Source organism: Sus scrofa, chromosome 11, assembly GCF_000003025.6.
Source record: "Sus scrofa isolate TJ Tabasco breed Duroc chromosome 11, Sscrofa11.1, whole genome shotgun sequence".
Lineage (NCBI taxonomy): Eukaryota > Metazoa > Chordata > Mammalia > Artiodactyla > Suidae > Sus > Sus scrofa.
The window spans coordinates 16,469,004-16,482,672 of NC_010453.5; the positions used below are offsets into that span (position 1 = coordinate 16,469,004).

Genomic DNA, 13,669 nt, shown 5'->3' on the forward strand with positions numbered 1-13,669 from the left:
TGAATTTATCTTAGTTCTATCAAAAAATACTGTGATACCTGTGTTGGGCTCTCTCAGGAAAAAGATGAATGGTCGGTCTGCTTTAAAAATGGGAATCCGAGACCTTTTCAGTAACAACAGAGCTGCAGGAAAAATAAAGAATAGAATTGCATTATATTTTCTATACTTTTGAGGAAAGTCACTGAAAACTGGAACAAAACGAAAGGTATACCCCTTGATTTTTGAAGAAATAAAAGCATCCCAATGATATATTAACGTTTAGTGTTACAACGGGGGGTGCGAATGGGAAAATTAAAGAGAAAAGATACCGCTTAACCAACACTGTGTCCTATTTTCAAAATAGTCTATGAAATTAATTTCATCCTGAAGGCAGTTTTCAGAATGTCTCCATTCCTTGTTCATGGGACCATGGGACAACTCCTCTCTAAAATGGCTATCTTTTCTCCCATCATTTTTTCAAGAACTTTGTTCTGTTAAGAGTTCTTTTCTGAAAATACTCTACCACATCTGGACTTGGGGTTTTTGTGGAAAGCTTTAGAAGCGGGAAGACTGAACTGGGTAAATCTAACAAAGGCAGAGGGGGGCAAGCAGCATGCTACGTGTTGCTGAGGTCCTCTCAGGAACATACCTGTAGCCGCAGAAGCCTTGGTGCCTTCCTCTGCAACCTCCACCTTGGCTTTGTGGATCGCTTCAGAAACATACAAGCCATCTTGGCCTAACCCGGGGTGGGGGTGGGGGGGAAAGATGTGATCGCTTATTTGCAGTTTTGCACATTTTGTTCAAGGATTTGAGTACTTTTTTTTAAAGAACAGAATTTGTTTAGCTACAGTCTCTTAGGCTGCATACTATGCAGCTAGGAAGAGGCTACTTTGGGAAGTTCTGGAGGTACAGTATTCTGTGCTACTTTCAAAGCCTAAAATGTGATAAATTAATAAGCAGTCCTTCAAATAAATACTCAGAGCTGTGCCCCATTTTTGCAATAGTTAATTTTCAAAAATAATTTCTAGTTACATTTATATCTTTCCTTCAGTCAGTATTTCTGAAATTCTGGTGGTATAAGAACTGCCAGGGTGTGTGTGAAAACACAGATTCTGGGGACCAGGAATCCACACATTCAACAAGCTTCTGAGATGATTTCCCTTGAATGCCTTCTTGGGCTGCATTTTAAGAGCTACTTGTAAATGACATCCACAGATCTGTACTATGGCAGTGTACTAATTTAAAAGGCAGCGTATTAAATATGTCTCATGCTGCATGACTGCATTCTGTATACTGAGTATATCAGTTGTGCAATTACCTTGCCTCATGGCTAGAATCTGCAAAGAAAACAAGAGGTTAGAACTGTAATAGCTGTACGCCAACAGTTTCAAAGATACTATAAGCTTAGCAAAATAAGGATCTGAGTGGTAACAGAGGAATTGATGGGCTTTGTAATTTAACCATCAATCATTTTAAAACAACTCTCCACAGTGAAATGGACACTTGATGACAAGAAAGAATTAAAGTAAGACTCTTTAGAATGAGAAGAAACTTGAGAAGTCATTCAGTCCAACCCCTGCATTTGAGAGGGAGCTGTAAAGTCATCTGAGGTCACATACTTGACAAACGGAACGGTCACACATCTGCAGGTGCTCTGACCGTGCAGTGCCTATTTCCACCCTATCCTTCCACGCAAAGGCCACCACCTTCCAAAGGTCTGTTCCAGTCAACTGGCGCGCCACTGGCAGGAGTCTTAAAATAGTCATTGTGCTGTCCATGTGGTATTTTTGAGGGGGCTTCTTTGTTTCATCTGAGACCAGTATTTAAATCGCTTTGCATCTTTCGTGCACTTACAAGGGGATAGCAAATGAACGCTGTGAGAAGATAAGACCAGCAGAGTGCAGGATATGCAGCATCTCACCCATCCTGTAGATGAGGCGCACACGGGGAATTGCGCGTTGGCTGTGTTCGCCGTAAGGAACAGTTAGTTTCTAGCATCAGTGAAGGGGGCCAGACAGAGGCCAGAGGAAGGGGAAAAACAATGGAATCATTCTCTCGGCATCACGGGTTCCAACGCCAGTGTGGAATCGGATTTATCTTAGCAGTGACTCTTTTCCTGTAGGATCTTTTAGAAAATAAACACATTTCTCTATCCTTAGTAACCAGCCCCTCTCACCAGCTCACTGAGCGAACACACACAGGGCCCAAAGGAGAAGGGACTATGCTGTGTATCAGGAACGGCGGTGTGAGGGTCAGGAGGAGGTTTACTCAGCTGTGACTTCCTTACCATCTAACATGGTATCCGAACGCTTTAAATACATGTAAATGAAATGAGCAGAAGTTCTTTATCGGCTGCAATGCGGTACCTGTGTTTGCATCATTAGAGTCCGGGCTACCCTGGCACAACGCAGGAATTGGGGCCAGTCAGTTGGTGTGAATGAGTCTTTGCTTAGATGGGCTTGGCTAGTTCAGATTCTTGAAACTGCAACTGCGCGTTCATTTAAAAAGCTGTCTTCTTCATCACATTACAGGAGTGGTCCATTAATGGACGTTTACATGTTTGGCACAGCCAAAGGCTGAGAACCCATAGCTTGTCATGCCCCAGCATCCACATCTCATACATTGCATCTCTATTAAGAGTTAGCATTTCAGAGACCAACATTTGCGATAAAATAAGGATTCAGGAGTCATCTCTGGGTTTGTGTTTTTCTTCTTGCTTGATCTTGTGTTACAGATCCCTATTTGCTTCCTTCTGTTAAGCAGCTCTGGAAATATCATGCAGCTAATGGAGTCAGTCTGGAAGAGACCCAGCACAAAGGGGTTCTCCTGGCTTTGGGCTCATCCTCTCCTCTCTTCTAGTGTTGGCAGCTGTTTAGTGCCATCGAGAGCCATATGACCTGTTTCCCCCAAATTTGTTCCCAAGGTGGTTTAGAGGTGCTATTCTTTAAAAAGGGTTCCCTGATTCATTAAAATCGGAACTGGAGGTTGAAGAGTTTCGTGCTTTGGTTTTTAACAGTGGACTTCTGAGAGCTGCTCCTTTGCTACTGTTCACAGCGAATCTCTACAGAAGGGCTATATAACACGTGCTGTTTAACCATGGAACCACCCCTACTATTTCCTGTTTCCAAACTTCCCAGGTTAGCACTCTAGGACTTTGGAAAACCATCTGCCTTCCCCCTAATAATCCCTTTTGCTCCTGTATTACATTTTAGTGTCCAAAGCAAATGGGTAGAATTCTTCCTCCTCTCCTGGCACCCTCTCCACTCCTCCCCAGAACATGGACACGCGTGACACCTCCACCATCCCTGTTAGACTGTTAGCTCCCGGGAGGCAGCAGCTGTATTATTATTTCTTTAAAATATCTGTCACTTCACTCAGCTAGCACAATAACACGTGGGTCACACAGGAGTTCAGTAAATGTGGGATGAACAAATACTGGATATTTCTCACCCTGTACATTTGTTTTGTTTCCCCATCAAAGCAGCTGCCGTAATGTTCTTTAATCTGATTTCACTTCTAATGAAATGCTGGTTGGTGTCTGGAATCGCAGGGACACAGCACAGAATGGATCTTTGGCGATTCTTATCCAAATGACTGTGGCAGGGCTCCCTTCCCCTTCGTCAGTAGAATCCCCCATTCTGTGTACGGCTGGCCACACTCGCAAAAGGTTTACGAGTTTTCATAACATGACATTGTGTAAACATACTATCTGCAAACTAAAAATCAATATCCCTCCATTTCATCCGCAGCATCTCATGAAGCAGGACAAACAGCATCAATTTCTGTGTCTTTCGTCTTCCCAGTTCTTCTTACTTATTGGCAACATTAGTGACTTAAAGTTATTGCCAGGATTCCTTCTAGTTAATCTTTCTCATCTTCTTTTCACTTACTTGTGAAAGACGGAAGGTGTGTGTCACACAGCTCTCAGCCCAGCACACAGAGAGGCAGTGTGGGGAAGAATCGGAAAGGGCCTCTGAACGTCCGCGCTTGGGTCCTGTCCCCCTTCTCCTCCTCCAGCCCCTTCCTCACATCGTTCCTTCTCCCCCCGCCCCCCACCCGGCTGTCGCTGGGTCAGGTTAAGGTGGACAATGGCATCATTTCAGGGATGTATATACTGCCAAGCGATTACCACAATAAGATGAGGTGGCACATCCACCACCTTGCTTAATTACCATTTTTGTGTGTGTATTAATTTTTAAGATCTACTCGCTTGGCAACTTTTTTTTTTTTTTTTTTTTTTGTCTTTTTAGGGCCCTACCCGTGGCATATGGAAATCCTCAGGGTAGGGGTGGAATCAGAGCTGCAACTGCCGGCCTACGCCACAGCCACAGCAATGCCAGATCCAACACGCGTCTGCAACCTACACCACAGCTCATGGCAATGCCGAATCCTTAACCCACTGAGTGAGGCCAGGGATCGAACCCGCATCTTCATGGATTCTAGTTGGGTTTGTTACTGCTGAGCCACAACAGGAACCCTGCAACTTGCTAAGTGTAGTCACTGCTGTGCATTACATCCCAGAACTTACATCTGGAAGTTTGTACCCTCTGACCACCATCACCCATTGTCCCTGGCAGCCACTGCTCTACACTCTGTTTCTATGAATCCTAGATGACACATACATGTGAGATTATATATATTTGTCTTTCTCCCTCTGACTTATTTCACTTAGCATAATGCACTCAGGGTTTTTCTATAAAGTTGCAAATGGCAGGGTTTTCTTTTTATGCCCAAATAATATTCCATTGCATATGATGTACTGCCACTCCTTCACTCATTCATCTGTTGCGAAATATTAGCTTTTCCCTATATATTAGCTATTGCAAATAATGCTCCCATGAACATGGGGCGCAGGTATTTCTGTGACAGCGGTTTCATTTCCTTTGGATATACACCCAGACGTGAAACTGCTGGATCATGTGGTAGTTCTATTTTGCTTTTCTGAGGAACCGCTGTGCTATTTTCCACAAGGGCTGCACGAATTGACATTCGCACCCAAAGTGCGCACGGGACCTCTTTTCTCCACATCCTCACCAGCACGTGCTCTTGCTTATCTTTTTGATAATAACCATTCTTACAGGTGGGAGGTCATAACGCATTGTCGTTTTGATGTCCGTTTCCCTGCTGATCAGTGATGTTGAGCACATTTTCATGTACCTGTTGGCCATTTGAGTATCTTTTTGGACATAAGTCTATTCAGATCTGCCGATTTTTTAGTTGGATGATGATGATGCTTTACTTTTGAGTTGTATGAGTTCCTCATCTATTTTGGATATTCAACCCGTAACAGGTAATTTGCAAACATTTTTTTCCCATAAGTTGCCTTTTCATTTTGTCAATTATTTCTTTTGCTGTGAAGCTTTTAGTTTGATGCAGTTGTACGTGTTCACTTTTTCTTTTGTGGTTTGTGCTTTTGGCGTCATATCCAAAAAACACTGCCAAGACCAATTTCAAGTTTTCCGCTATGTTTTCTTCTAGGAGTTTTATGGTTGCAGACAGGAAAGCCTTAACTCATCTTGAGCTAATTTTTGTGAGTGGTGTTGAGATTGGGTTCTAGTTTCTTTCTCAAGTGAACGTCCAATTCCTCCAGCACCATTTATTGAAGATACCGTCTTGTCTACTGCGTATTCTTGGCTCCCTTACCAAACATTAGTTGGCTGCATATTCATGGGTTTATCATGGGCTCTCTCTCAGTAACATGTCTCTCTTTTGTAACACTGATCCATGTGTGCCTGCTTTTGTGCCATTCCACACTGTTCTGATTACTACAGCTTTGTGATATAGTGTGAAATGGGGAAGTATGACACCTTCATCTTTGCTCTTTCTCAGGACTGCTTTGGCTATTTTGGGTCATTGGTGGTTCCGTACAAATTTTAGGATTGATTTTCCACTTCTGTGAGAAACACCTTGGAATTCTGATAGGGACTGCATTCCACCTGAGGATCGGTTTGGGTGGTACAGATGTTTTAACAATATTAGTTCTTCCAGTCCATGAACACAGGGTATCTTTTCATTTGCTTGTATCTTCAGTTGCTTTCATCAATGTGCGGTAGTTACCAGTATAGAGATCTTTCACCCTCTTGGTTAAATTTACTCCTAAGAACGTTAATGGTTTAGGTGCACTTGTACATAGGATCGTTTCAGCTCTTTTTCAAATAGTTCACCGGTAGTGCACAAAAACACAACTCAAATTTGTATCGTGATTTTCTATGCTACAACATTACTGAATTTATTGATTAGTTCTAACCATTACAATCGTAGAGAATATGATTTTGATGATGTATTTACCATTACCAGTGATTGTCACACATTTGTACATTTTCACAATGTTAATCTGCATTCTTTTATTTCAGCTTGAAGAATGTCCTGTAGCGTATCTCACAAGGTGGTCTATTGGTGCTGAATTCCCTCAGGCTCTGTTTGCTTGGGAAATCTTTGTCTCGTCTTCATTTGCAAGGGACAGCTCTGCCACTACAGTGTTCTTGGCTAACAGTTCTTTTTTTCTTTCAATATTTTCAACATGTCATCCCACTCTGTACGTGCACAGTTTCTGTTGAGAAAACTACTGATTGTCTTATGGGGGTTCCCTTGTATGTAACTTGTTTCTCTCTTGCTGCTTTCGAAATCTTTGTCTTTTGACTTTTGGCAATTTAATTATAATGTGTTTCAGTGTAGTCCTTTTCAGCTTCAACAAATTTGGGATCCCTTGTACCTCATGAATATGAATGCCCACTTCTCCAAGTTTGGAAAGTTTTCAGTCAATATAAGGAGACTTTTTTTTTTTTTGTCCCTTTATCGTTCTCTTCTCCTTTTGGGATTCACGTAATTATAATTTGTTTCTTTTGATGAATGGTCCCAACTCCCATAGGCTTTCCTCTCTCATTCTTTTTCTTTTCGCTCCTCTGACTAGATAATTTCAAGTGAATTCTCTTTTAGCTCATTGATCTTTTTTTCCTCTCCTTGGTCAAGTCCGATGTTGAAGCTCTCTATTAATCTTCAGTGCACTCATTGCATTCTTCAGCTTTAGGATTTCTGTTTGGTTTGGTTTCTATTTCTTTGTTGAACCTCTTATAAAGTAAGAATTTTATGCACCATTTTCCTAATTTTGTTTAGTTGTCTGTGTGTTCTTGTAGTTTATGGAACTTCTTTAAGAGGATTATTCAGGATTTTTGTGAGACAGTTCACAGATCTCCATTTCTTTAGGGCAGTTATTGGAACTTTGTTTCTTTTAGTGGTGTCATGTTTTCATGATGCTTCATGATCCTTCTTTCCTTACACTGTTATCTATGCATTTAACTTAGTCCTCTTCCAGACTTTACGGATTTGCTTTGGCAGGCGAAGACCCACCAGTCGTGGGCAAGTGGGGCTTTCTATCAGTGTCTCTGAGCAAGCCTGCTGCATATGCTCTGAGGCTGCAGGGGTTGCTGCTGGTGATGTTCTCCAGGTGGGTGGGACTACTGGCTGGACTATTCATTCAAGTGGGGCCACTGTGTGGGCTCCTTGTTCAGGTGGGGCTTCTTGCTATGCCTCATGGTCAGGTTGGGCCACTAGCTCTGTAATCACCTCTGGTGGAGTGAGGTTACAGGCTGTGTTCCCTGGCAGGATAGTGCCACTGACTGGATACCATGATTGGGCAGTTATGGGCTGGGCTCTGCAATAACTCCTGGTCAGGTGGGGGTCTCAGGCTATGTTTCCCCACCAGATGGTGCCTTTGGCTGGGTTCATGTCAGGTGGGGCCCCCGGCCATGCTCTGTGGCCTGGTAGTACCATGGATTGGGATGCAAAGCTGGGGTCTTTGCTCAGGTGCCATGGCTATATAGTCTACTAAGGTTTAAGTGCTGATCACTGTAAGCTTTGCCCCACTTCTCCATCTCTAGCTGATCCTCAATGGTCTCCATGAGGTGAGACCTGAGAGGGCCTGTGACACTGAATGAGCTGGATGGCCTCCTTGGGCTCTCATTTCTCATGGAAGAAACTATAGACAACACCCCCCCCGCCCCCAAAAGGGGGGTACTCCCAGTGCAGTGCTGTGTCAGCTTGGAGGAAGGGTGATGAGGTCAGACTGTAGCCTTTCCAATGTGGTCCTTCTCAGGCTCTGTATTTCAGAGGGATGCTTCAGCCTCATCCCTGGGTGGGAGGATCTCCACAGTGGTGACTTGTCTATGGATAGTTGCTAGTTGGTCTTCTTGGGAAAGGGACTGAAGTCAAGAATGACCCATGTCAAAAGGCTGATGACCTACTGCAGCTCTGCCCAGTCATGGCATACGTTAACTTTAGTACACAACCAAACCATGGGTAGCTTGCTATTCACATCATAGTAACAGCAAGCTTGTACTTCTTCCTGAGCAAAGAGGGGAAACCACTCACTTACAAAAGTCAAGAAAGAGATAGTTTCTTCCAAGTTTCAAGTTTGTGCACAAGGAGTATTCCTTGGATTGAGAAGCATGGATTTTTATCAAAGCCTGATGGTCCTATAGGAAGTGGGTTTGCTCAAGAAGTGTAGCTCTAGTTGATGTTTTTAGTGTAAGTGAATTATTCTTAAAAGCTTCATAACATGCAGTGTCAAGGTTGTCTGGGCAGAAGAATTATACTCTGAGCTCAGCTGGGACTTGAAATGATATTGAGCAAGTTCTCCATGCAGCAAAAAAAGAAAAAGATTTGATGCCATGACAGAAGAGATGAGTGACTTTTAAATGGAGAAGGGGAACTTGAGTAAAATGACTCTGGGCTTTGGGACCAAACAGAAAGAAAAGGCCAAATGTTCTTTGTGGTTGCTGAGCTTCCGTCAATAGTAAAAAACTGCTTGCAACCCCCTGTTAATTGTATGAAGGGAGGCCAGCATTTTCTGATCATTTACTCTCTGAAAAGCTCTCTGCTGATGTTTTGCTAGCTGATAAAGAATTCCATTTTCCACAAGTAAGATGTGAGATGGGTGGTGACTACCCCATTTAGGCATGACAGAACTATCTGTTAGATTCGGAATCTCCAGAATTAAGTCAACAGAAGTGTCTAGTCTCTTGATTATGTTTATAGAAGGACATTAGAAAGCAATATTTTAGTTGGCAAACTCTAGCTGTAAGAGGCTAGATATTAAATATTTTAGCTATTGCAGAGCATATGGCATCTGTTACAATGTCTTAATTCTGTCCTGACGGAAGGAAAGCAGCCACAGATGATTTGTAAATGAATGGAAGTGGCTGTGTTTCAATAAAACTTTACTTATAAAAACAGGTGGTGGGCCATCATTTGGGGACCACTGTGTCAGAGGAACAAAACTTTATGGGAGACGATTATGAGGTGAGTGTGTTCTACCAGCAGGAAATACGCACATAAGCTTCCCATTGATGATCGTTTAACAAACCAGGTCCATGAGCCTATATTTCCGTTGGTTTGAGCAACTATAAGTAGCCTTTAATTGCATTATAAAACAGGAGGTTAGCTATTTTAATAGGTTCTTTTAACCTAAGCTGCTTGTTAGATCTTGTCAAAGGAGCGATGGGCCTCAGAAGTCTTTACCCAGAGGGGAACTGCACGACACGGGTTGAGCTCAGTCCTGTCTGAGGATACAGGATTGACGGCATTGTAGTATGTGCTTCCAAGACATAAAAGGCAGAGAGGTTTAAGAACTACGAAGGAACAAGCAGTGGGTCACAGTGATTGCTTGAATGCGGCGGTATGGAAGAAAAGATCAGAATGGCCCCAAAGTTTTGTACGAGGATGATCAACCACAGGACCGCCATTGCTGAGCTCCAGAGTTACGAAAAGGTACTGCGATTGGCTTCTGCACGTTATTAAAGGTAGAGAGATTCAAGGTCTTCATCCCATGCTCTTTCCTTGCCTCTTACCCTTTCACTCGAGGCTTCCTCTTTTCCTTGCAGTGCCAGGTTACCTCTGTGTCACCAGGGAGAGTCATTCAACCAAGTCAACAATAGCGACTACATGTCCAGTGTGTGCTAAGCACTGCTCGGGGCAGCAGCCCCAAACTTGACCATTGCCTTGCTTAGCTCTTTGCATGTGTAGGCAATGAGCTCAGAGCTGGCAGATTACAGACAGTTGAGAAGGGATCCTTCACCCTGTGTTTTGTTTGATGTGTAACTCTGTCATGTAGCTTAACTGGTCACATCTAAAGCCCAAACCAAGACTTCTCTTGTGGACCAAATTCCCATTTCTTTCTGTGATTGCTTAAGAAAGAAGATTCGGAACAAGCCTTCAGAAAATTCATCTGGTTCTAGTACTCAAAACAGAAATTTATAAGCTCATCGGGCAGGGAAAATATCAAGGCCAATGATAATGCTCCAATGTCATCTTGGAAGAGATAATTTACTACTGCCCAGACCAGAAATAAACATGAGCCTTTGGAGGTGACAACAGTTTAACATAAGTTCTGGCATTCCGCTCTCTGTTAACATTAGATGTAAGTTCTGTCAGACCAGAGGTGAATACAGACTCTACTGATTAGTAGTAGCTTGTCTACTATAAGCCAAAAAATTTAATAAAGACTCCTGAGAAGGAGAACATTTTAAGGCAAAGTTACAGATGGATGAGTAATTTGAAGAAAGGAAGCTGGATGAACAAGGGAGAGTTCCAAGGCCAGCTCATTAGAGGAGGGCAGAGGACAGGGAGGGAGGGAGGCACAAACAGTGACAGTGAGGCGGGCACCACGGCGGGAGGTCAGAATGAAGGGCCCCGCTGTACCAGTGTCTCTGGCATCTCCTAGTTGTGATGGGCAGAGGAAGGGGAGTTGTATTGTGTCCTGACTTCACTGTGAAGGCGGCAGCTGAAAACGGCACTTAGAGATCTCAAGAAACACCCTCTCCCCTGCAAAGTTCAACCCAAAGTTGACTGTTATTTGAAGCGACATATTCTTCTATACAACAAAGCACTTTCTTAATTTTTTTTAAACAATGTTAATAACTCTAGCTCTTTACCACTGAAGTCTCTAGACAGGAGACCTCCTCAATCAGTGTACATTTACTGATAAAAAAACTGCCCCCAAGCACAATGCCAGTAAGTTGGGAAGAAGAACTGTTGTTACCTGAAATTCCCTTCAAGTTAGCTTTGAGTGGGTCGAAAAGATCGGTGAGTCCCCAGGAATATAAAATGTTTTTTAAGTTGAAATGATTTTGGATTCTAAATCTAAAAGACAAAAAAACAAACCATCAACTTTCTCTTAAAATTCTCACTCGAGAGACGTTCATCCCCACTGCGTGACACCCAACCCCCAACTTGAAGATCGGGGGGCTCCAGGCTCACATCCAGCTTTCCTCCTCAGGGCTCCTTCCCACGCCCCCGACCCCCGACTAATCGGACCCCCCAGGGCTCTCCCACCCCCAGACCTTTGCTTCTGCTGTTCTTTCCAGGTCTCCCTTGAGTGTGAACTCCCATCCTTTTCTCTAAGCTCAACTCAACTGTCATCCTCTTCCCCAGCTGTCTGATGGCCTCTGGTTCTGAAAGACCCATGAAACACTCCGGTGGTCCTGCTCTTTGAGACACAGAACCTGCTGCTTCCTGTTATTAATGACATGGTTAAACTACTTGAGAAGAGAGGCGTTCACGGTTGACTTTGTGGAGTTCCTCACAATAACTAATATTTAAAATTTTTCTTTTTCTTTTTGCCATTTCTTGGGCTGCTCCCGCGGCATATGGAAGTTCCCAGGCTAGGGGTCGAAACGGAGCTGTAGCCACCAGGCTACGCCAGAGCCACAGCAACATGGGATCCAAGCCGGGTCTGCAACCTACACCACAGCCCACGGCCACGCCGGATCCTCAACCCACTGAGCAAGGGCAGGGACCGAACCCGCAACCTCATGGTTTCTAGTCAGATTCGTTAACCACTGTGCCACGACGGGTGCTCCAATAACTAACATTTAATGAGTGCTTACCACATGCAGGGCACAACAGGTATTTTTTGTGGGTTATCTCATTTCATCCTCACTTAACCATGTGATTATTATCCTTGTTTTTCAGATGAGAAAACGGAGGCGTAAAGCGTCTAAGAAGCTCGCCCATAATAACACAATGAGCTCGTGATGGAACTCGACTCAAAGGAGGCTGACGGAGTGCAGAGCCAGCACCCTTTGGCATCTGTGCTTCGCTACCTCACATCCTGGGTGGCAGCTCACACACTGCAGGTGCCGAAAAGAAGTTGCTGACTCATTGCCAAGGAACAGAGGCTCTCGTTTAATATGCTTATACTTGACACAACATAGTTTCACATTTTCTGGGTGCGGCACGTGCCTTCGGTTTTCCTACTCAGTCCTGAGAGCAGGAGGAATTGGCATGGCAACTTTGTCATATTTCTTCGAGGGCAGAGCATCTAAAGTTTTACTGGTGCAGGAGCCTTTCAAAGGATGGCTGATGTTATTTTTCTTTGAAAAATAAAAAAGTTCAAAATGGAATTCAGAGGATCTTTGCTATAAGCCGTGCGGAACTTGTAGGAGAATAAAAATACCGCACCAGACCATTAAAGACGAAAGCTCTTCACTGCCATACAAGACAATGCAGCCAATATTTTAAACGAAAGTATAGGATTGTCTCATAAAACGTGGATCTTTGTAATAGGTTCCACAAGAGGCACACGCTTTCTCCAGGTATGGTGATATTTCTCAAAAAAATTTGGACTACTTTTCTGGAATTTTCTTAAATCATTACAACACATTCTTTTGAGAACTCAGTGCAGAATAAGAACATGAACTTGGGATTCCAGTGGAGGGTCTGAAAGCTGGCGCAGCCTCTTACCGGCTGCGGGGCCCGGGGGGAGTTCCTTTACCTCCCTGCCTCGGTCTCCTGACTTGTGAAATGAGCCTAACGTGGTGCTCAGCTCCGAGCTTTGTGCAGATTAAATGAAATCATCCTGGTAAAGCACTCAGGACAATGCCTGGCACAGCTCACGGACTTGATTGTTATCCTTGTGGTTTTATTGTTCCTCGGTGACAGCGAAAGAGCTAAGGTAGGTGTCAAGCCAAGTACAGTGGTTATAGTAGTTGATGCAACTGGACAATATTTTTAGTTACTAAAGACAACAGCAAAAGCAAGGTATGACTATGAAAGACGGCAGTGATTTTGTTCTTGTATGGCTATGAAGGCCAGTCCAGAAGAAAATATCTTGAGTTAAATAAAAAAAAGGGGGGGGGGAGTTCCTGTCGTGGCGCAGTGGTTAATGAATCCGACTAGGAACCATAAGGTTGCGGGTTCGATCCCTGGCCTTGCTTAGTGGGTTAAGGGTCCAGTGTTGCCGTGAGCTGTGGTGTAGGTCGCAGACGCGGCTCGGATCCCGTGTTGCTGTGGCTGTGGTGTAGGCCAGCAGCAAAAGCTCCAATTAGACCCCTAGCCTGGGAATCTCCCATATGCCGCAGGAGCGGCCCAAAAAATGGCAAAAAGACCAAAAAAAAAAAAAAAAAAAAAAAAAAGTCACCCTTTACCAAAGCCAGACAAGGATATCACAAGAAAATGACAGATCAGTGTTCCCTATAAATACAGACGTAAAAATCCTCAACAAAATACTAGCAAACTGAGTCGAGCAACATCCAAATCCCCCCTGCGTGGGATTTATCCCCGGAATGCAAGGCGAGATCAACATGTGAAAATCAATCAATGTAAAACACCATATTAATAAACTAAAGGACAAAGGCCATGTGATCATTTCAAGAGATGGAGAAAAAGCATTTGACAAAATCCAACATTCTTCCAT

The 13,669-nt window shown here is 43.6% G+C and overlaps 1 protein-coding gene across 1 annotated transcript in view; it reads right to left on the reverse strand.

Moving 5' to 3' along the window:
• SERPINE3 (serpin family E member 3) overlaps positions 1–13,669 on the reverse strand; it is a 35,060-nt gene that overhangs the window by 3,483 nt on the left and 17,908 nt on the right. Inside the window, 3 exon segments of the mRNA XM_013980493.2 lie at positions 1–122; positions 629–715; positions 11,015–11,115. Coding sequence (XP_013835947.1) covers positions 1–122; positions 629–715; positions 11,015–11,115 — 310 coding nt within the window.